Here is a 26,598-nt window from a genome sequence, read left to right as displayed (position 1 = left end):
TTTTATTTATCTTATAGCCTTATTATAAACTTTATATTAATAATATATTATTAATTACTATAAGGTAATTAGATTTATTATTTACTTCTATATACTAAAAAGATAATATATATATAAAAGACTAATATTATTATTATATTAATTTCTAAGAAAAGTATCATAGTTATAATTTTCTTTTAATATATAGTATATTATATTAAGTTTCTTCTTTATAGGTTTAATTAAGGTAATTTCTTTATAAGGTTTATTTTTAAATATTATTTTTTAATTTTACCTAGGATATAGCTTATATTTAAGTTAAGTAACGTTAATTTATTTACCTTCTTTATTATATAGATTAAAAGTTTATTTATAATTAAGTTAAAAAATTAATTTATTTTAAAATAGTTAGTATAGTATTATATAAAACCTATTATTCTTAGGGAACTTTAAAAAAAGCTTTAAAATTATTATATTAAATAATAAATTAATTAAAAAGTTAACTAAGCTTAATAATAATATTATACTAAAGCTTAAAAAGTTTAAAATAAGGTTATAGGTAATAAAGGCTATTATTTCTTTTAAAGATTTAATAAGCTAAGGTTTAGCTAGGTTATAAAACTAAGCTAATAAGGCTAAGGTTATTTTATTAAGTAATTATAATAATTAAACTCCCTTAATAATATTATTAATAATATTATTAAGTTATATTACTATAAGTATAACTAAAAGGTTATATAATCTTATTTATTTAATATACTAGCTAAAGCCTTTAACTTTAGCTTACTTTAACTTTAACTTTTAAATATATATTTCTTTTATAAATATTTACTTTTTAAATTTTCTTAGCTTTTTACTTAAATACTATATATAAAGGTTATAGTTAATTATTCTATAGTTAATCTTATAATAATACTACTATTAGAAACTTTAATTATATTAGTAACTTAATTCTTTAGGTAATTAAGCTAATACCTATAGTAATACTTTATTTAAATATTCTTAAGAAAAAAGGTTTTTTTTAAAGTAATTAGTTTTATATATATTAATTTCTTTTTAAAGCTTTTTAATACCTTTAGCTTTTACTTAATATTATTTTCTTTTTATTATATATAATTACTTTAAAACTATTCTTTACTAAAAAGTAAAAAAAAGCTTATAGTTAAAGACTATTAGCTTAGCTAAACTTTAATTATTCTATATAATATAAGGCTACTAAAGTATAAGCTTAAAAATTTAACTTAAAAGGGTTTTTTTTAAAATCTTTTACCTTAATTTATAGTTACTTAAGCTTATTAATATTATTATAATTTTAAAAGGTATTTTAAATTTTCTTATATAATAAATTAACCTATACTTTAAAAAGAAAGCTATTAATTAAGGTTTTTCTTTTTATAGTAAGTAATATTATATTTAAAGAATAAGCTATAATAGTTAGTAATATATAGTAAAGGGAACTAAGGTTAATTAATTAAATAATAGCTTAGTATATTAGATAATAACTTATTATATTAAGTTAATTAAAGGTAAAAGAAAGAAAGTAAAAGAAAGAAAAAGTTACTTTATATATAGCTTAGTAGCTATTATAAAATATATATTTACTATTATTAAAGTTTAGTAGCTAATATAATATATATATTTAACTTATTAAGATTTAACTTTATTAAAAGAAATTACTTTTAATTATAATATTAAAAATAGATTTAACCTTAGACTTACAGTTTAAAGAAAATAATAAATAATAATTAAACTTACCTATTATCTTAAGTTACCTTAACTATACCTAACTCTTATAATTAGGTATAGTAACTTACCTAAGTTTCTTTAGCTTAAAACCTTTAAATATTATTACTTTTAGGTTTATAATTTCTTATTTAATTTAAAGCTTTTTATAAAGCTTTATTAGTTTTTAATATTACTTTAAATTTCTAAGAAAAGTATTATAGTTATAACTTTTTTTTAATCTATAGTATACTATATTAAGATTTTTATATAAAGATTTAATTAAAGTAGTTTCCTTATAAAATAATCTTTAAGTTTATTTATTATTCTCTTTAAACTATAAGTTCTAGGTTAAATCCTTCTTTAATATTATAATTAATAGTAACCTCTTTTAATAAAGTTAAATCTTAATAAGTTAAGTATATATATTATATTAGCTACTAAACTTTAATAATAGTAAATATATATTAATACCTACTACTGTTATACTACTAAGTTACACTATAGTACTAGTTAAGGTTATAAAGGGTATATAATTTTGGTTATATAACTTAGATTAATTAAAGCTATAGGCTAAGTCTTTTAACTTTAGGTAACTAAACTCTACTAATCTCTAATATAGTAATAGAATATAAATATATCTTTCTTTTAGAAACCTTATTTATCTAAATTCTTTACCTAAAATACTATATACTAATATTATTGTAGACTTATAGCCTTAGGCTATAACTAGCCTGCTAGGGCCTTTAGTTAACTTAGTTAAAGTACTTAGAGGTAAGCCTTTATTACTTCCTTAGCTTATTAAATTAGGGTAATTTTTTTATATTATCTATAAAGTTAGTATTATTATTACCTATTCTAAGCTTCTTTAGAAATCCCTTTTTATTAGACATTTAATCCTTTGTATTAGCATTTAGCTTATAAGTAAGTTTCTTTAGTGCTTTTAGCTTTATCTTTAGGAATATCTTATACTTATTTTTTTAGAGTAGTAAGAGGATTCTATAGCTAAAGGTAATAAGCTTAACCCTTTAGTGGGTGTTAAATAGAGGACCCTGCTCTAAGGTATTAGCTGCTTATGTAATATCTATATCTCTTAGTAATAGCTAGAGTGCTAATTTAATGTATTTGATCTGTAAATAGTCTAGGTATAGATTATCTTCTTAGTAGTAGTCCTTAAGAGGTGTAATACTGTAGTAATTAAACTGTATTGCTATAAAATAGGTTAGTAAGGGATATGGTGTAATGGGACTAGGGGTTAATTAACTTGCTGGGATATCTTGTTAGTTGGGGTAGCTGTAGGAGGAGGAAGTGTTTTAAAGGTTAGGGTGGTTATAGGAGGAAGGAAGGGATAGAAGGCTACTATATCTTGCATAGTAGCTTTTTGTGCGCGTGTGCGCGTGACTGTGTTGCTGTTAACGATAGTAGAGTTTAGTGGCTGTAGTTAGCACTAATAAATTAAGCTGTAAGTTAACCTGCTGGATGGGCTATCTTAATGTTAATAAATATATGAAATGAATATTAATAGCTACTAAGCTATATATAAGGTAACTTCTTTCTTCTTTTATCTTTAACCTTTAATTAACTTAATATAATAAGTTATTATTTAATATACTAAGCTACTTAGTTAGTTTATTAACTATAATTCTTACCTTTTACTATATATTACTAATTATTATAGCTTACCTATAATACTAGCTATTATATAAAGGAATTTAAATAAAATCTTTTATTAGTATATTAACCTTATAGTTAACTTATTATATAAGAAAATTAAACTAACCCTTTAGAATTATAATAATATTAATAAGCTTAAGTAACTATAAATAAAAGCTAATAACCTTAAAAAGACTTTTCTAAACTAAGATTTTAAGAAACTATTATAATAGCCTTATTTAATTATATAAAATAACCTTAGTTTAGTTAAGCTAATAGCCTTTAACTATAAGCTTTTCTTAATTAGTAGTAAAGAATAGTATTATATAGAGTATATAAATAAAAAAAAGATTAAGAGAAAGCTAATAGCTTTATAAAGCTTAAAAAAAAGACTTATTATAAAGGTATAGTTATATATATAGCCTAGTAATTACTTTTTTAAGATAATTAAAGAATATTAATATAAGCTTTAGCTTAATAGCTTAAAAGATTAAGTTAATAATATAATTAAGGCTTTTAATAGTAAGATCCTTACTAATTTAATTATAAAATAGTTAACTATAACCTTTATATTTAGTATTTAAGTAAGAAAGGAAAATTTAAAAAGTTAATATTTATAAAAGAAATATATATTTTATATATTAAAAGTTAAAGTTAAAATAAGCTAAAGTTAAAGGCTTTAGCTAATACATTAATTAAATAAGAGTATATAACCGTTTAATATATTATTTAAATACTATATTACTTTATACTAGCTATAGTTAAGGCTAAGAAGGCTATATAACTTTAGTCTTATAGCTAGATTAACTAAAACTATAGTTAAAGTAAATTTAACTTTAACTTTTTACTAATATATAAAATATAAATATATAATCTTTTTAAAAACCTTATATACTTAAATTTTTTAATTTCCTTTAAAACTTTATATATTAATATATTACTTTATTTTAATAGTTATAGACTTATAGTCTTAGGCTATAACTAGCCTATTAAGGCTATATCTTATTAATAGTTAATTACTTATTATAATTATTAAAGTAATAAATTATAAAGCTTATAAGCCTTTTTAATTAAATAAACTAGAATATATAGTTAATATTTAGTATATCTAAAAAGTAACTTTTATTAAAATTTATATATTTATTTCTATTAACTTTATAAGCTAGGTTTTTTAATATCTTTAGTTTTCTTAGTAAAGACTTTCTTTTATATTACTATTTTTACTAAAGTAACTAAAGAATTTTATAGCTAAAGGTAATAAGTTTAACTTTCTTTAGATTAATATTAAAACTAAAATTTAACTATAAAATAACTACTATTAATAATACTATTAATAATACTTAGTTATATATATTAGCTAAGGTAGTAGTAAGAGTTAAGAAGGGTATATAACTTATTATATAACCTAGATTAATTAAATTACTAAAAAGCTAATTATTATTTTTAACTTTAAGTAATTTTAACTTTAACTTTTACTAATATATAAATAATATATAAATATAATCCCTTTTTAAAACCTTATATACTTAAATTTTTAGTTTCCCCTAAAATACTATATATTACTATATTATTATAGCTTTATTATATTATATTATATATAGTTATTAATAGTAAAGTAAATATATATATAGTTTACTTACTTAGTAAGAGTAATAAACTAAAATAAGTAATTATCTTTATTTACTTTATTAAGGAACTTTCTTTTTTTATTAATTAAAGCTTTATTTATCTTAAGCTTTATTATAAGTTTATTTAATAATATTTACTTATTAAGAAAACTTTATCTTTTAGTATTAAAGTAAATATAAAGAAAAAGTATATAGCTAAAGGTTACTAAAGTAACTTTTCTTTTATTTATATATTACTTTTAAAGGTTTTTTATAAGTACTTTAGTTATTTATATTTTAATAAAAACTAATCTAAGTAATTAAAGGGCTTTTATAATTACTTACCTATTAAGGTCTTTATTATTAAAGATATAATACTAAGTATTTACTAAAGTAATACTATAGTATTTATTTAGTATTACTATAGACTAAGTTAATAATATAAGATTAAAGGGATTAAGGGTTAATTAACTTACTACTTATATAGTAGTATAAGAGATGTAAGTATAGGTATAGGAAATAGAAAGAAAGCTAGGCTATTATACTATATATAATAGCCTTTTATATATATATATTAAAGCTTTATTAGTAATAGTTAGAGTTTAGTTAATATAAGTAACTTTAATAGAACTAAGCCTATACTTTAACCTACCCTAGAGGAGTTAACCCTAAATTATAACTATAAAATAAAAGCTACTTTTACTACCTTTAAAGACTTTAAAAGTTACCTAAGAATAGCTTTAATATCCTTAATATAATAATAGCTAAGGTAAATATACTCTATATAGTAATAGCTTTATATTAATATAATATTATAGTATATATATAGTTTACTAACTATAAGCTTAAATAGGATTTTTATATTTATAAGATAGGTTAGTAATATAAAGTAATAGGGATTAACTAGCTTTCTATCTTTAAGTAAATTAAGATAGTTATAAGAAAAAGAAAAAGAAAAAAGGCTACTATATAAGGTATAGTAGCCTTATATATATATAAGTTATAGTTATATTAGTAATAGTTAAAGTTTAGTAGCTATAGGTAATATTAATTAAATTAAGCCTATAGTTTAACTTACCTAAGGGGTTAACTTAGAAGTTAAGGAAGCTAGATTCTTAATAACCTTTTAATAATACCTATAGTAATATAACCTAATAATAATATTATAATATTATTTAAAATTAATCTTTAAGTATTTTTCTTTAATTTTAATTTAAATCTTTATTACTATTTAAAGTTTATTTTTATTAATTAATATATTTAATAAAAAAGCTTTTAATTATTATTATAAATTTCACTTTTTTAACTTTATAATTTACTAAGTAAGTTAAGTTATAAGCTTAATTTAATTAATAAAAAATTAAATTCTTTAAATTTAATATTAATCTTAATATAAGTAGTTAGGTATGGTTAAGGTAATCTAAGGTAATAGGTAAGTTATATTTATTATAGTTACTTTAACTTATTAAGTCCTTAAAGGGGCTTAACTAGGATTTCTAATCTAAGGGTTTAGCTAGATTAACCTTTCTCTAGTATATTACTAGGCTAATCTTAATATTATTATAATTACCTTCTCTTTTATAATTTTAGTCTTTAAAATCTATTTATAATAGTATTATTTTATTATTTTATTTTTAAATATATACCTTTAATATCTTATAGTATTAATTATAATTATTTCTTATTACTTTATAATATATTTTATTTTCTTATATTATAATCTTTTATAGTAGTAATTACTTAGTATAGTAATTATTAGTATTATAACTATTAGTATTAGTAGCTATTAGTACTAATAGCTATTAAGATTATTATTATAATTATTACTATAGTAATTACTTAGTAGTTATTAGTTTTTACTTACTATTATTTAACTTAAGAAACTTATTCTTTTATACTTTTCTTTTTTTTTCTTTTTCTTTATTATTATAATAATCTTATATTTATTATTACTTATTTTATTAATTTTTAAGCTTATTTCTTAAGCTTTATATACTTTTATTTATAATAAATATTTAGACTTTTATTATTAAGCTTTTAATAATAAATTATATATTTTATATATTAAAATAATTTAATATAATCCTTAAATTATTTATATTATTAATAACTTTAATATATATTATATTAACTATAAAGATTAATATTAAAAGTCTTATACTATAAGTATTTATTTTACTTTAGTATACTATTAATCTTTTATTAACTATTTATAAATCTTTAAGAAACTTTTTAATATTACTTAGGTATACTAAAATAAAATATATTATAAAATCTTTAAAGTTTATTTTTTATTATTAGTAAAATATAAATATATTATTAAATATATAAATAAAATATAAATATATATAGGTTATTAGCTTAATTATATAAAGAGTAGTAAAAGTAAGTAATAAATCTATTTACCCTATAGTTTATTATTATATAATTAATATATAAAGTTAGTAATAAGGCTATAAGGTAAGTAAAACCTTAAATTATTAGAAATAAAAGGCTAAAAATAGCTTATATTATTTCTCTTATCTTTTATTTAACTAAAAAGAGATATTAGATATTATTAATTAAAATACCTTTATAAGTAAGTATATTCTATACCTAATATTAAATATATAAAGCTAACTTAATTATAGATAAAATATTAATAACCTACTAACTAAGCTTATTAGCCTATAGTATATATAGTAGCCCTTAGTTTAAAAACCTAAGGATTAGTAAGGCCTTAAATAACCTATATAACGAAGTATAATATAAAGTACTTTAAGACCTATTTAATTACTAGCTAAAACTATAATATATTTAGGTAAAGGGTACCTACTAGACTAATAAAGTTCTTATTATAGTAGCTATCTTTAAATATAAGGTCCTATTCCTTTCTAGCTTAGTCCTTAGAATAAGCCTTAGGATAACTAAAAGTATATAAAATAAATAGTAATTACTTAGGGTACTATATAATAAGCTTATATAAGGGGATTTTAGTTATATAATATTAGAGAATAATTTACTTAATAAAGTAAAATATAGAATATAGTAATTATAGCTTAAAGTAACTGTAGATTAGGTTAAAAACTATTACTAAAGATAATAGAGATACTATAACTTCTATTTACTATTACCTAGGTATAGTATCCTAAAAGTAAATAAACTTTATTAGAAAAAGCTATATATAATAGAAAAGGAAATTATATATATAATTATATAGGGTCTTTTTAGTTAGTAATTATAATTAATTAATAAGGTTATATAACTAATTTCCCCTACCTATAACTATACTTATAAGTAACTAATAATAAAATTAATAATCTTTTAATAAGGGATATAAATAAAATTACCTTTATATTTAAATTATTATATAAGATTTTAATTAATTTTAAAACTTTAATTATTTTACTTATAATATTATTTCTTTATAACTCTTAAATATTTTTAAATTAATATCTTTATATTTTTTTAAATATTTTATTAGTTTCTAAGTATTATATTTTATTAATTAACTTATTTATTTAATAAAGTAAAAATAGTTTTACTTATTACCTTTATAGCTAATAATTTCTTTTACTTTTTATTTATTAAGCTTATTTTTTAGTTTTATATTTAATAGTTTATTTATATTTACTTAGCTATTAGTTTATAGTTTTAATAAGAAAATATAAAAATTATTATATATTTTCTTATATATTTAAGAAAGCTATAGTTAATATACTTATTTTTTAATTTATTATAGTACTTTTACCTTTATAAATTATAATATTAGTTTCTTATTTTTAAATCTTTAATTCTTTATTATAATACTAATACTTTACTTTTCTTAGAAATTATATAATATATATTTCTTATTATAGTACCTAGCCTATAATTCTATAACCTTTTATTAATACTTTTTAGTAATAGTATATATTTAATTAAAGGTTTTAATTTACTTTTAAACTTTTTATATATTTATCTTTATCTTTAAGAAAATATATTTTATATATTTAAAGTAATATTTATATAGTACTTTTATAGAAAATACTTTAATTATAATATAAATACTATTATTATATATAAATATAGCTTTATTAAGTATTACTATTTATTTTTTTAGTAATTTTTTAATATATACTTAAAGGTATTTTTTTAATATTTAGTATATTTTCTTAAATTAATTATTTATTTATAAGTAATAACTAATAAAGAGTTAATAATAAATCTTTTACTTTTTTATTAGATTTTATTAAAATTTACTTATAAGTAATTTATTTTTATTACTAATAATACCTTTTAAAGTTTTAAACTTATACTTTACTTATTTATATAATATAACTATTAGCTTTATAGCTTATAATATCTTTTATATTAAAATAAAAAAAATATACTTTATTTTTCTATATATAATAATTAAAATTATATTATATATTTTACTATTTTAATAATTACCTTATAGTAGTTTAGTAATAAAGTTTATATTAATTTCTTAAAAGAGATATAAAAGTATTAATAATAACTATAAATACTTATATAGCTTATATTTAAAAACTTAAATATTTTAATAAATTTAATATTCTTTTATATAGCTTTTTATATTATTAGTAATACTTTTTTAGTAAAGCTTTCTTATTATAAGGTTAAGTATTTTATAAGCTTTTATATACTTTACTTTTAGGTTATTATAGTACTAATATAAAATCTTTATATATAATATACTTTCTTTAAAGATTATAATTTTATTTTTAAATTAAGGTAAATCTTTATAAGTTAAGTAACTTTATACTTTTTAGTTATTATTTAATACTTTTTTATAATTCTTTAATAATATTAATCTTTAATTTATAGCTTATAAATTATTATTTTAAATTTTATTAAAGGTATTATAATAAGTACTATTTTACTTTTTATAAGCTTTTTTATAACTTAATATAAAATATATTACTTTAAAATAATTACCTTAGCTTTTATTAAATCTTTATATCTTTAACTTAAAAATAATTCTTATAATACTTATTACTAATACTTAGCCTTTTTAGTAATAATAGCTATATAAATATATTTTAAGTAAATAAAATACTTATATTATTATTTATTAAAAAAAAGAAAATTTCTTTTTACTTTTTTAATTATTTAATTATATACTTTTATTACTATTATTAAAATACTATATTACTTTACGCTAACTATAGCTATAGTTAAGGCTAAGAAGGTTATATAACTTTAGTCTTATAGCTAGATTAATTAAGACTATAGCTAAGGTAACCTTAACTTTAACTTTTCTCTAATATAGTATAGAATATAAATATATTTCCTTTCTAGAAACCTTAAATACCTAAATTTTTAGTCCCCCTAGAATACTATACTTTAATTTTATTATATACTTATAGTCTTAGACTATAACACTAGTTATAGCCTATTTATATAAGTAACTATTATTCTTACTTACTTTTCTAGTTTAATAAACTATATATAGTAGTTAGTTTAGTAGTATAGGTTAATTATCTTAAGGAACTTATCTTTATTCTTATTAAGGTCTTCTTTTATAGCTATCTTCTTAGTTAGCTTTTCTAATACTATTAATTTAGTAATTAGAAATAAAGTATAGTTTATATTTATATTTTACTAAATTAGCTAAAGAAGCTTATAGCTAAAAGTAGCTAGATTAATTCTATATATAAGGAAATTAAAAGCAAGATTAAGGACTAAGTCTAAGGTAGCTTATAATATATCTAAAGCTTAGTTTAGTAGCTCTAGGGTTACTTTAATCTCTATAGTTTCTAGGTATATACTATTATTACAGTAGTAATCTTCTATAGGTATAATACTATAATACTTAGCTAGGATTTCTATAGCTATAAAATAGGTTAGTAATATAGAGCAATAAGGATTAAAGGTTAGCTAACTTACTATCTCTTAGTAGACTAGGGTTATTGTAGGAGGAAGAGAGGGAAGGAAGGCTACTATATAAGGTACAGTAGCCTTATATATACATAGGTTAGTATATTAGTAATATTTAGAGTTTAGTAGCTATAGGTAATACTAATTAGATTAAGCCTATAATTTAACCTACCTAAGGGGTTAACTTAGAAGTTAAGGAAGCTAGATTCTTAATACTTTTATTACTTTTAATTTACTTTTTAGTTAAATAATCTTTCTTTATAAAATTTCTAAAAGTTTATTTTATAACTTAAGCTTTTTCTTTAATATAAGTATTATATTTTTATAAAAAACCTTTTTTTTTATATAATTTAATTTTCTTAATAAGCTATTAATAAGATTTTTTACTTTTAGCTTATATTTAATATTAAAGTTAAATATTAATAATTAATATACTTAATAAGTAAATTTCTTATAAAGGTTATATATTAAGATATTAATTATAATTTTTAAGGCTATATAGTTAGTTAAAATAAAGAATGTTTTTAATAGTTTTATAAAATAGTATTTTTAGTATTTTAGGCTTTTTATAATAGTTAATAGCTTTTATTAGCTTATAGTTTAATATTACTTAGTATTTATTAATTTCTATAACTAGTAAGTAATAGATTACTATTATATTTCTATAAGCTAAATTAAGATTTTGAAAATTACTTTTATTAATATATTAATTTCTATTTTTATAAGTATTAATAAATTTTATTTTTATTTTTTTTATTTATTTATTATCTTCTTTAAACTATAAGTCTTAGGTTAAATCTTTCTTTAATATTATAATTAATAGTAACTTCTTTTAGTAAAGTTAAATCTTAATAAGTTAAGTATATATATTATATTAACTATTAAAGTTTAATAATAGTAAATATATATTTTATAATAACTACTAAGCTATATATAAAGTAACTGTTTTCTTTTTTTATCTTTAACCTTTAATTAATCTAATATAATAAGCTACTCTTTAGTTAGTTAGTTAATTAAGACTTTATTATCTAATATATTAAGCTACTAGTTAGTTAATTAACCCTAGTTTCTTACTCTTTACTATATATTACTAACTATTATAGCTTACTCTTTAACTATAATACTACTTATATAAAAAGATCTAATATATACCTCTTTATATATTAACCTTAAGGTTAACCTATTATATAAGAAAATTAAATTAGCCCTTTAGAATTATAATAATATTAATAAGCGTAAGTAACTATAAGTAAAAGCTAATAACTTTAAAAAAACCCTTTTAAACTAGGATTTTAAAGGGCTATTATAGTAATCTTATTTTATTATATAAAATAACCTTAGTTTAGTTAAGCTAATAGCTTTTAGCTATAAGCTTTTCTTAGTTTATAGTAATATACTAAGTAATAGTAATTTTATATAAAGTACTAAAAGAAAGATTAAGAAAAAGCTAATAGCTTTATAGAGCTTAAAAGAAAGACTTATAAAGGCTTAGTTATATATATAGCTTAGTAGTTACTATCTTAAGATAATTAAGAAATACTATGATAAGCCTTAGCTTAATAACCTAGAAGATTAGGTTAATAATATAATTAAAGCCTTTTATAGTAAGGTTCTTACTAATATAACTATAGAATAATTAACTATAACCTTTATATATAGTATTTAGGTAAAAGGCTAGGAAAATTTAGAAAGTTAATATTAGTAAAAGAAACTAAAAGAAATATATATTCTATATATTAAAAGTTAAAGTTAAGGTAAGCTAAAGTTAAAAGCTAACTTTAGCTAGTATATTAGTTAAATAAGATTATATAACCTTTTAATTATACTTATAGTAATATAACCTAATAATATTATTAATAATATTATTAAAGTTAATAAGTTTTAATATTAAAAAATAATTATAAAGTAAAAGATATCTTTTAGTCTTTAAAATATACTTTAAGTTACTTTTAGCTAATAAACCTTTATAATTTTCTTTTTATTTTAACTTTCTTTTAGTAATACTATAAAAAGTTTAATAATACTTAAATATTTTAAAATAAACTTTCTATAAATATATACTTAAAATATTACTAAGATATTTATTAAGCTAAATAATATAATATTATACTTAAAGTAACTATATTTTATATAAGATATAGTTTTTTATTAGTTTATTTCTTTAATATTAATTTTATAATAAGTATTTTTAATATTAATCTTAGAAATTTACTATACTTTTATAAGCTTATTTAATAAATTACGAATTAATAAAAGTAAGTAATAGTTCTTAATAGTAATTTTATTTAATTTTCTATAATTTATATATAACTAAAGATTACTATTTTTCTTTAATATAAAAAGTATTAGTACTTTTACCTTACTTTTAAAGTAATAAATTTAACTATTTACTAGGTTTTCTATAATCTATTTTCTTAATACTTTATATTAAGCTTAGTTTAATAAATATAATAATCTTTATAAAGGTTTTTATTTTTCTTTAAAATTAATATTATATTTTACTTTCTTTAGTATAAAAGATATTTTTATTACTTTTTTATTCAAGATTATTTTATATTTTTAAAGTTTTTTAAAAAGCTTTTAAGCTTTTTTTTTTTTTTTACTTTTACTAAGGATTAGTAAATTAATCTTTATATTAATTAATAAAGCTAAGATTATATATATAATATATACTTTCTTTTTATTTTTAATTATATTTTTAAAGATAATATTTAGTTTTACTTTTATAATAAAGCTAAATATTATTATATTATATATAATCTTAATAATAATCTTTTTTAGTTTTATAAATTAATAAAAAAAAAAAATATTTAATTTCTTTTTTTTTAAGCTAAAGCTTATAAATACTTTTATATATTTTCTATAGTAATTTACTACTATTTAATAAAAAAAATATTAATTAATATATATCTTAGGTTTTTTTTATTATTTCTTAAAACTTTTTAAAAGCTAAAGATATATATTTTATTACTAATTTAAGCTAAAGTTTCTTTATTAATTATATATTAATTATATTAACCTTATATTATAATCCCTACAGTTATATTATATATACCTTATATTTTTTACTAATTAAAGCTTAGCTTACCTATACCTACGTAAGCCTTACCTAAGCTTATAATACTAGTTATAAACTTACTTATTAGCTTACCTAAGTTATTATAAGCTTTCCCTTAAAGCTTATAACTATACTAGTAAGACTATTATATATATATATATTCCTTTAGTATTAGATAGAATACTTAACTTATTAACTATTAATAAGATTTCTTTATTTAAATATACTTAACTTACTTTATTTACTATTAAGAGATATAATACTTTGCAATACTTAGTATCTATACTCTATATATCTGCTAATATAAACCTAGTATAGACTAGTTTATCTCTTAGGAACCTAAACTATTATATATTAATAGCTCTTATTTAGACTATACTATGTAATACTAAGTAATACCTATACAATAGCTGCCTTAACTACTTCTATTAACTAGTAAAATACTACTAATTTTACTACTCTTACTCTTACGCTAAACCTTACATAAGAGATAGAATAAGATAACTACTCTTTAGAAAGCTTTAATAATACTAAAGTTATATAGCTCTAAGAGTAAGTTATTAATATAGCTACTAAAATAGATAATCTCTAATAGCTTCTCTAAGATACTATTAATATTTAGAATTAGTAAAGCTAGAATAATTAAAATAGCTTATAGGAAATATATACCTTAGCTAATACTACTACTAATAGTAAGAATACTAGAGAAATCCTTAGACTTAACCTACCTAAGATATATAGAGAAAGCTTTACTAAACTTACAATATTCCTTACCTAGTGTTAAGTATTTATATCCTACTACCCTACTTAATTTACTACTAACTATAAGAAAACCAGATATATATCTAGCTACCTTAAGGATATAGCTACCTAGTGGTTCTAACTAATCCTAAAAGACTAGACTAATAAGGAAGATATAGAAGATCTTATACTATAAACCTATATAATATATACTAACTACTTAGCCTTTAAGAAAGCCCTTTAATAAGCTTTTAGAACTATTAATAAGAAGGGCTAAGCTAAAAGAAAGATTAAGTTACTTAAGTAAACTTAATTTATATTAGAACTTAAAGTTAAGTTCTTATAGCTTATATCTAAGTTACTATAGAATTAGGATATACTTATATTACTATTCTTTAATACCCTAAAGGAACCTATATAAGTAAAACTTTATAAAGATAATTAACTTAAGACCCTTATAGAATATATTAATATAGTAGTTAAAATTAATAATAAATAGTTTAATTAAAAAACCTATAACTTTAAGTATAATAATAGAGAAAGGTAAAGTAATAAACCTTAATATAATACTAACTAAGGATAAAGATAATAGAACTACCCTAATACTTTATACAGAGTCTAAGTAAGACCTATAAATGTAAACGCTATATATATTAATTAACTAGTACCTACTTATTAGAACTATAGTAAAAAGGGATATTAAGAATAAAACTACAGAAACCCTATAAAGACTAACTAAAAATATAAACTAGTACTAAAAGGTAAGAGTATCTAATAAACTAATAACTAAGAAGAACTACAAATAGCTATATAAATACCCTAGTAAATAGCTATAATGCACTTAGGCTATAACGTAGATACCTAAGATAATAGCTATACTTAATAAGCTATATACAAAAAAAGCATTAATAAAGCCATTAAGTATAGAAAACAGGAATAAGCCTGTATGTAAGTAGAATAAGAAAGATTACTATAGGTTACCCTAAAACAGAAGGAATCTAAGAAGGCTTATAATAATAAGCCTAAGAATAAAGCTTAAGCTAATAAACAATAGAAGGAAAAGAGAAGATAAGAAGCAGAGAAATACAGAAAAGAATATTAACCAGTACCCAAGGCAACTAACTAGCTATCCTTAGGATATATAATTGCAGTTACTTGGAAAGGGAAAGAAACTATCTCTAATACAGAAAGTACTCTTATACCTAAAGAAATCCAGAAAGGATTAAACTAACTTATAGATAAAACCTTTTTAGGAATCTAACTCCCTTAACCTAATAGAACTATTAAAACCCTGTAAGAAATAATAGAAAGAAAGAATATTAAAATTATAAATAAAACTAATATTCCTACAAAAAGGATAAAACTAAACTAATACTTCTCTAACCTAAACTACACTAGCATTATATAAGTAAAACTTAAAAGATAGTATAAAACTACTATTATAAAATACTAAAAGGTATAAGTATAGAAATAGAAGTATTTCTATAATAACTAATAGAAAGAATAAACTAGTAAAGTAATATAATAAGCAAAGGAATAAGCTAAGATAGTATAAGATAATAATATCTATATAAGGGTAATTACTATAGAATAAGAATAAAAGCTAACTAGCTTAGTATAATATCCTATAGCTTACTATAATCTATAAAGATACCTAAATAGCCCTAAATATAGCTAGATCTTATAGATATTATATACTACCTACTACTATATACTATACTAATAAGAGAAAATAAGCAATAACTACTTCCTACTAAACATTAAGAACTATATTTATTAGAAACTATATATTATTACTAATACTATAGAATACTAACTATTTAAGTAATACTAGAAAAATAAAGTAATAAAATTTATAGTATATACTAAAACTAGAGAATATATACTTATATATATTAAGAATTAATATTCTATTAACTAATAGAAATATAGAGTAAAGTTAACTATACTAGTAAACCTAATAAATAGAAAAGAAGATAATAAGTATCTTATTAAGAAATAGCAATAAGATATAAAGGGTAATTCTAATAGAGAGGATATACTAGACCTTAAGACCCATAATAATAGGAAAACTAAGAAAAAAAAGAATAGTAAATATATAATAAAGATTAAAAAGCTAGATAAGTAGAAAATAAATACCTAGATAATATACTTTACTATAATAGTAAATATAATCTATAATACCTAATTTAACTAGGAAAAGATAATAGCTTACTATACTAAAGCTATAGATAAGCTTAAACATAAAGCTAATACTTTTAAGGGCTTTTAGAAAAACTACTAATAGTTAATAAACTTACTTAGAAATATAAGTATAAATTAAGGGAATATAGCTAAATATATTACTAAATAGTAAAGCTAAATCTAATATAATTAACCCTTATATAGTTAATAAGTTATAGCTACTATAGAAATATAAGGATAAACCTAGCCTATTAATAAACTTTAAAGGTAAAAGAGTAACCTATAATAAAGGATAAATTACTAAAGAGATTAATTACTTAAAAGTATTTATTAGAACTTAAAGATATAATATTAACTTTAATATTACCTTAACGTTAAAATATAACTTATTCTTAGGATATCTATAGCTATATTACTATAACCTACAATTTAATTAAAGAACTAGCTAGATTACCTATATAGATAATCCCTTTAACTTAGAGGATAATTTAGAAATAAAAGATAAATAGAGATCTTAAACTTTAACTAAAGTAGCTAGTAAAGTATAGTATAAGAAGAATACTTACCTACCTCTAAGAGGAATATAATATAAATATAAAAAAGGTAAGATAAGATATATTAGATAAATAGTCTTAATATTTAGTATATAGCTATATAACCTTAATAAAAAACTAAAAATATAAAAAATATTACTTACTAAAGAAAGACTTAAGAATATACTATAGGAATACTATTACTATAAGAAATTATTTAAAGAAGAATTAAATATAAAGATACTATAGTATAGCTACTAAGACTATAAGATTATACTTAAGTTAAATAATTTACCTTTCTAAAAGATCTATAACCTTAATAAGCTAGAACTTATTACACTTAAAGAATACCTAGAAGAAGAACTATAAAAAGGTAATATATAAGAATTTATATCCTTAGTAGAATTCCCTATTATATTTATACCTAAGAAAAATAGAAAACTATAACTTATTATAAACTATAGATAATTAAATAACCTTACTATTAAGAATAAAACCTTACTTTTACTTATTATAGAACTAAAGAACTATCTATAAGGGAAATAAATCTTTACTATACTTAACCTTAAGGGTACTTATAATTTAATCTACATTAAGGAAAGTAATAAATAGAAAACTACCTTTAAAACTAAACTTAGATTATTTAAATACTTAGTTATACTATTTAAACTTATAAATATACTAGCTATCTTTTAATAAATAATTAATAATATTCTATAATAATACCTAGATATATTTATAGTATACTACCTTAATAATATCTTAATCTTTTTAAATAATAAAGAAGAATATAAGAAATATATCTATAAGGTCCTTAAAGTATTATAGAATATAAACCTTTTAGTAGAACCTAAGAAAAGTTACTTCTATATTATAAAAGTTAACTTCCTAGGATATACTATCTTACTAGGAGAAATCTAAATAGACTATAAGAAGATATTAGTAGTATAAGATTAGTTAATACTTACTATAGTTAAAGAAGTATAAAGCTTCTTAGGATTTACTAACTAATACTAATAATTTATTAAAGACTTTAGTAAAATAGCTAATTCTCTTATAGAATTAATAAAAAAGGATACTAAGTTCTTATAGTATAATAAAGTATAATAAGCTTTTAAGAAACTATAAAATACTATACTTAGTAAACTAGTTTTAATTATATTTAACTTAAAGAAGGAAATAGAACTTAAAATTAACTTCTTAGACTTTACACTAGAAAGATAAATTAGCTAGTAAGATAATAAAAGTATATTATACTTAATTACCTTTTACTTATATAAACTATATAAAGTAAAACTTAACTACCTTATTTATAATAAAGAATTCCTAGCTATTATTAACTATTTTAAGGAATTTAAATACTACCTTATAGGAAGCCTTTATTAAATTAAAGTCTATACTAATTATTAGAATATTTTATATTTTATAATAATATAAGAACTTAATTAATAATAGCTATACTATACTAAATACCTATGTAAGTTTAATTTTATAATTATATACTGTAAAGAAATAGATAATAGATATATAGATACTATTAGTTAAAGACCTGATTTTAAAATTAAAGTTATATTAAAAGCTTAGGAGTAACTCCTTAAGAAAAATAATAAAGGATAATATTAATTTACTTAACTAGTAAGAATAATCACCTAAATCACTAAGAAAGTTTTGCTATTACCTTAGCACAGACTAATGTAGGAATAGCTACCACCAGGCAACTTTATAGATTAGGCAAGAGGAAAGCCAAAAAAGAAAGACCTATATAACTACTACAATAACAAGATCCTGCTCATAGGATACAGATATAACAGCAAATTCCCTATAATATTCTATTACTACTATAAACAGGTAAACCACAGCCCCAACTACCAGAAGACTTAGAGACTAATAAAACCCATCTACAATAGACCAACTCTAGAAAAAGCAATATAAGAAGCAGTAAAGAAATACCCAAAATGCAACCCTATAAGGATTACAAGAACCACCAAAGACAGCAACTTCCTTTGCAAATTCTATTTACACCTACTACACAGACACTAAGGTATTACTAAAACACTAAAACAATTATAAGAAAAAGGGTACAAATACTTAAGAAAAGACATAAAGCAAGTAATTAAACAATACAACATATACATACAAACAAAAGCATAACGCTATAAACCCTATAGTACACTATAACCCTTACCAGTAGCACAGTAACCTTAGAATTTAATTACTATAGACTTTATAACTAAGCTACTACTATTAGAAAAACCCTTAACTAGAATCTTCTATAATAGCATTATAGTTATTATTAACTAGCTTATAAAATTCTTATACTACCTACCCTATAGAGAAGTAATAGATATAGAAGAACTTTCCTATATCTTTTATTAATATATTATTAGTATACATAGACTACTAAATAAGATCCTATTAGATAGAAAACTAATATTTATAGCTAAGTTCTAGCAAGCACTTATATCACACCTAGGACTTAATTACCAGCTATTAATAGCCTTTAGACCCTAAATAGATAAATAAACTAAATAAATAAACTAAGTACTAGAATAATACTTATAATACTATATTAACTATAGATAAAATAACTAGGTTAAAAAGCTACCTATTATATAATTAGCTTATAATACTACCTATAATAAAAGCATAAAGTTAGCACTAGCTTACGCTAATTTTAAATTTATACTAAATACCTATTATAATAAATAAAATATATAAATAATTAACCCTACTGCTATCTTAAAGGTAAATAAACTAAAAAATCTATATAAAGAAATAAAAATAGAACTTAAATTTATTAGAAAAAGAATAAAAAAATACTATAATATAAAGAAGGTAAAGGGACTAACCTTTAAGGAGAAAGAGATAGTTTACCTAGCTACTAAAAACATTAAAATAAAATAACCTTTACAAAAATTAGACTATAAATACCTTAGACTATATAAAATTATTAAAAAGATCTTAGAAAATAATTATAAATTAAACTTACTAGCAAAAGTTATACTTTACTTAATCTTTTATATTTCCTTACTTAAATTAGTAGCTAATATAATATAAGTTAAAGTTAGAAATAAACCTAAAGAAATTAAAGGATTAGAAATCTATAAAGTAAAAGCAATTAAAGATATAAAAAAGGAAAATAAATAAATAATATACTTAGTAAAATAAAAAAACTACCTAGAGAATAAGAATATATAGGAATTACTAGAAAATCTTATTAGTGCTTAATAACTCCTAAAGAACTTCTATTAATACTAGAAAAATTAAAGAAGCTAAAATTAAGTATATCTAAATACACTAATAAGTTAATATCCTTAACTACTAACTACTCCTTAGAAGATTTAGCCTTCTTAGCCTCCTTAAGTTTATTTAATAAATCTAAGCTACATTAAGTTATTTTAACCCTATAAGATACTAACTCCTTCTTTTACTTACAATAAGTCTCTAGTTAAGAAAGAGACTTATCTAGTTTACACTATGTAATATAAAGCACCTTATAATAAAAAGATAATAACTCTTTAGCAGCTACTTCTTACTCTTCTAAATGTTTTACTTTATTTATAATATATATAACTATAAAATTAAAATTAGCATTTAAAATTAAAGAGAACTATAAGAACTTATAAGAATTTAAAGGTATATTAGTTATATTATAAAGATAACTAAGAGAAATACATAAACTATATTTCTTCTTTCCTATAATTATCTTGTAGGCTATACTACGCTTACTATAGTAAGAATAAGGTATAACTTTAAAACTAAACTATATAATACCTTTAGTAGCTTTATAATACTTTTTAGTAAAAGTTAGTAGAATAGTATTAAAGGAATTTACTTTTTATTTATTAAAATACTCTAATATAATAGATATAGGATTAAGTTAAACTTATATAGATAAATTAGTTAGAAAAGTAAGTTATATAGGTCTTAAGGATAAGACTATAGAAGGGAAAAGATTATATTATAATCCCTATAGTTACATTATATATACCTTATATTTTTTACTAATTAAAGCTTAGCTTACCTATACCTACGTAAGCCTTACCTAAGCTTATAACACTAGTTATAAACTTACTTACTAGCTTACCTAAGTTATTATAAGCTTTCCTTTAAAGCTTATAACTATACTAGTAAGACTATTATATATATATATATTCCTTTAGTATTAAATAGAATACTTAACTTATTAACTATTAATAAGATTTCTTTATTTAAATATACCTAACCTACTTTATTTACTATTAAGAGATATAATACTTTGTAATACTTAGTATCTATACCCTATATATCTGCTAATATAAACCTAGTATAGACTAGTTTATCCCTTAGGAACCTAAACTATTATACCTTAGCTTTTATATTTAATAGTACTTTTATTTTTATTTTAGTAACTTAGTATAAAATAATTATCTTTATAGTTATATTTAGCTTTATTAATACTAAAAAAAAGTCTTTTATTAGCTTAATAATATTTTATATTTATATAGGTTATATAACTATAATATTTATATATTTTAGTTTTTTAAGTTCTTAGAATATTTTAGTAAATAAGTTTTTTTACTTTTAATAGTAATTTTTTAAACCTTAGCTATTAAGTTACTTTAACTTAGTAAAAGGTAATTAAGATTTCCTATAAATCTATAATCTAAAACCTTATATTTTAATTTCTTATAAAGAAAGTATATTATTACTAAAGCTTTTATACTTTAGCTAATACCTTATTAATAGCTTTTTACTAATATAAGTATATTACTATACTTTCTTAAATTAAGTTTAAAGTATAAAAAGTACTTAGTAAATATTTAGCTTTATCTTTAAAAGCTAAAGCTTTTTTTATTTTCTTTTTATAAAAATAGTAATATATACTTTTAATTACTAAAGTAAATAATTCTTTTTTATAGTAATATATTATTAACTTACTATTAAATATATTTTACCTTTTATATAATAATCTTTAGCTATTTTAATAAAATTCTTTTTACTTTAGTTTTCTTTTAACTTTTAGTAATAGCTTATATTAATATTAATATATAAGATTTATATTAAACTTAAAGTTTTAAGTAATAAAGCTTTTATATAATATCTTTTATTTTATAAAGAATTATATTAGTAACTTTTTATAAAGCTATTATATCTTTATAAGCTAGTTCTTTACTTATTTATTTTATAAAATATAGTTAATATATTATCTTTTAATAAATATAATAAATTAATTTTATTTAAGTATATTTAACTTAAATTTAATCTTAAAAGCTTACTATTTTATTTATAACTTAAAAGAAAGCTTTAATATTACTTACTTAATTTATTATAATATAGTTAATTTTAATTAAAGGTTATTTCTAATATAAATTACCTTTAATTAGTTATTTACTTAAATAAATATTATATTTTTCTTAAAAATCTTATAGTTATAAACTAAGGGTTATTTATATTTCTTTTAGTATTATAATATTAATTAATTAATTAATTATTAAAAAAAGAATTTATTTATCTTTAATTACTATTATAATTTTTTTATAATAACTTATATTATTTTTATAAAAGTATTTTCTATATATAAAGTAATTTCTTTCTTTTTTTATCTTTAATCTTTAATTAATTTAATATAATAAGTCTTTAGTTAATTAGTTAATTAAGACTTTATTATTTAATATACTAAGCTACTTAGTTAATTAATTAACCTTAGTTTCTTACCCTTTACTATATATTACTAACTATTATAGCTTACCTTTTAACTATAATACTACTTATATAAAAAGATCTAATATATACTTCTTTATATATTAACCTTAAGGTTAATTTATTATATAAGAAAATTAAATTAGCCCTTTAGAATTATAATAATATTAATAAGCTTAAGTAACTATAAGTAAAAGCTAATAACCTTAAGAAAACTCTCTTAAATTAGAATTTTAAAGAGCTATTATAATAACTTTATTTTATTATATAAAATAACCTTAGTTTAATTAAGCTAATAGCTTTTAACTATAAGCTTCTTTTAGTTTATAGTAATATATTAAGTAATAGTAATTTTATATAAAGTACTAAAAGGAAGATTAAAAAGAAGCTAGTAGCTTTATAAAGCTTAAAAGAAAGGCTTATAAAGGCCTAGTTATATATATAGCTTAGTAATTACTTTCTTAAGATAATTAAGAAATATTACTATAAGCTTTAGCTTAATAACCTAAAAGATTAAGTTAATAATATAATTAAGGCCTTTAATAGTAAGGTTCTTACTAATATAACTATAGAATAGTTATAACCTTTATATATAGTATTTAGGTAAAGAGCTAGGAAAATTTAAAAAGTTAATATTAGTAAAAGAAACTAAAAGAAATATATATTTTATATATTTAAAGATAAAAGTTAAAGTTAAGGTAAGCTAAAGTTAAAGGCTAACTTTAGCTAGTATATTAATTAAATAAGATTATATAACCTTTTAATTATACTTATAGTAATATAACTTAATAATATTATTAATAATATTATTAAAGGGTAATTTTATATAATATCTTTTTTTTAATAACTTTTTATATAAAGATTATAAATAAAATTAACTATTTTTACTTTTTAATTATATTATTTTTTTTAATTTATTATAATTTTATATTAAAACCCTTTTAGTAGTTTTATTTTAATTTCTTAAGAAATATAGTATATTTTTCTTTTTTATTTAAATTAATTTATTTACTATAGTATATTTTTTATTAATAGTTAACTATATTACCTATATAGGTATTATCTATAGATAACTATTATTAACCTTTTAAAATTAATATAAAGCTATTTTAGCTTAAGTTATTTACTTTATATTAATTACCTTAATTATATTAACTTCTATAGGGTAAAAGTTAAAGAATTATACGTAGTTAGGTATAGTTAAAATAATCTAAGGTAATAGGTAAAATATATTTACTATAGTTATTTTAACTTATTAAGTTTTTAAAGAGGCTTAACTAGGATTTCTAATCTAGGGGTTTAGCTAAATTAACTTTCTTTTAGTATATTACTAGGCTAATCCTAACATTATTTTACTTAATTAAATTAAATAATAAGCTTAATTTATAATATTATATAGCTATTAAACTTTAACTATTACTAATATAACTATATATATAAAAGATTACTATACTTTATATAGTAGCTTTACTTTTCTTTCTTTTTCTTATAATTACTTTCTTAACTTAATTAGTATTACTTATAGTAATAGAACTATAGCTATTGCTAATATAACTAGAACTTTAAGTCTTATGTAAAATATCAATTGCTTCTTATACTTTTATGTAAAGCTTAAGTACAGGCAAACTTATAGTACTATCTATCTAACCACCACCCTGTTCACGGTAGTAGTAGTTCTTGTGATTGTTGAGTTTCTTTCCGTAGACCAAGTCCTTCTGCTTTGTATGGACTTGTTCCAATGTTCGTCCTCGCTCCTCTGCCCTACGCGCCCGTCGCTTCTGTTGCTCTGGTGCACCCACCATGCCTGCCATGCCACGAGGCACCATCTCACGGGATTTAGAACCTCTGTGGGCCAGTTGACCATCTGAGCCAGCATTGGACTGTTCACCTTCTGCGCCCTCGAGGGCCAGACGCTCGGCGCGTTCCTCAGCCGAAGGGTGGCTGTGTAGGTTCTGGCGGTAATACTTGTTCAGTGATCGATGACCAATCGACTTGCCCGTAGGAAGATGAAGCTCGTAGTCGTCATGGAAGACAGCACGAGTGGGCTTGTGCGCATGCGAGTGCCATCCGTCCGCTTGATGTCTTTGCCTTGGGTCTTGACGTGAATGATGCGGGTGCTTGTCAAGTCGCTCGAATTGGTGGATGTGGCCCTCGGCGGGAACAGCAGTCAGATCAGCCGAGTCCAGTGATGAAGCTGAGCTGTCTGTTTCCCAGCCGTCTGCGCCCTCGCCTTCCTCAACCACCTCTCCATCCTCTCCGATGACCTTGGCAGGACGACGTGCCCCAAGCTTAGCTCCACCACTTGTCTCGTCTACGACAGACTCCTCGTCACTCCACTCTCCGTCATCAGAATAGGTACTTCTAAAGTCGTAAAAGTCTCCAATCTCAAGCTGCTCTTGCTCGGTCTCATAGGGAATCTTGCAGTGGCCCGTATCGCGCATATGTGTTTGAATACCGAATGTGGAAGACTTCAGCTTGTCGCAGTAAAGGCACTGATGGTGTAGGCGAATCTTGTCTTGCAGCTGTTGAAGCAAGCCATCAATGTCCACCAGATAATTCTTTTCGGGAATGAACATGCCGTGGAATCGCTCCATATGGTGTGTGTTGAGAGGGATGGTTGGAGAGGAATAGTTGCAGAACAGGCAAGTCTCTAATGTCATGTTGGGCTCTTGCGATGAGGGGACGGGAGTGGTAGAGTCGGAAGCACGTGTCGCCTCTGCATCCTCAGAAGCAACATCTTGGTTCGATGGTTGGGGATGCGAAGGTCGCTTGACGGGGGAAGGCCTTTGCTCAGTGATACGGGCCTTCTGGAGACCTTCAACAACGTGGCTGAATTCCTCCTCGGCATCGGAGTCCACTTCACCTTGGCTGGGCGCGACAGGCTCGCCAAGAGAGAAAGTAGAGCTGACGACAGATGTAGCCTCGTCGTCGGCTCGTGCAGAAGTAGTTTGTCCACTGCTGGCTTCCTTTGCTTTGTGCTTCTGGCTCAAAATGTGATTCTGAAACGCATTCTCGCTGTAGTATGTCTTCTCACAGATATCGCATACACGTTCGAAATAAGCCTTGTCGGCTTCTGCGCTAGAGACAGCCCTGGCCTGTAAGACCTTTTCAGTGAAGACATCGGAGGAAATGGGAGGCAAAGAAGCAACTCGGCGCTTGAGGTTATATCGACTGTCGCGTGGTTAGCATGCTTAATCGTAATGGATAGACAATGATCAGATAACTTACTGCCAGTCACTCTTCATATGACCCTTCTGCAGATCGATGTTGCGGTACGCAACTTGGCATGTATTGCAGGTATATGGGTGCGAGGCCGCACCAGCTGCCTGCGCGCTCGCCATCTTCAGATGCGAACTGTAACAAGAGTTGTGTCTGGTTTGAGGTCCGGCTCTGTAATATCGGTCTGGGTGATAGTTTGGTTGAGAATGTTTCTTCACAGTCTGTGATTTAAGAGACAGTGGTTGCAAATGTGAAGGAAATTCGGGGCCGAGTTGGTGGGATATGGCGGGGCTGCATAGATAACGTCACACAGAAAAGGTTATCAGCGAGATGGATGACTGACTTTTTTTTTTGCCCC

At 21.0% G+C, this 26,598-nt stretch overlaps 1 protein-coding gene across 1 annotated transcript; it reads right to left on the bottom strand.

Moving 5' to 3' along the window:
• Positions 1-24,565: 24,565 nt before the first annotated feature.
• B0J16DRAFT_61610 (C2H2 type zinc-finger-domain-containing protein) lies at positions 24,566-26,558 on the bottom strand. Its single transcript, XM_046134169.1, has 2 exons — positions 26,250-26,558; positions 24,566-26,192 (listed from the first exon to the last, which is right to left on the bottom strand). Exons 1-2 carry the CDS (start codon positions 26,360-26,362, stop codon positions 24,665-24,667), a joined length of 1,641 nt encoding a protein of 546 aa, XP_045986418.1. The 5' UTR covers positions 26,363-26,558; the 3' UTR covers positions 24,566-24,664.
• Between the last annotated feature and the right edge of the window lie 40 nt (positions 26,559-26,598).

This window comes from Fusarium flagelliforme (assembly GCF_020744385.1).
Source record: "Fusarium flagelliforme strain FIESC 12 MPI-CAGE-AA-0113 chromosome Unknown B0J16scaffold_2, whole genome shotgun sequence".
Classification (NCBI taxonomy): Eukaryota; Fungi; Ascomycota; class Sordariomycetes; order Hypocreales; family Nectriaceae; genus Fusarium; species Fusarium flagelliforme.
This window is presented reverse-complemented; position numbering and strand designations above follow the sequence as displayed.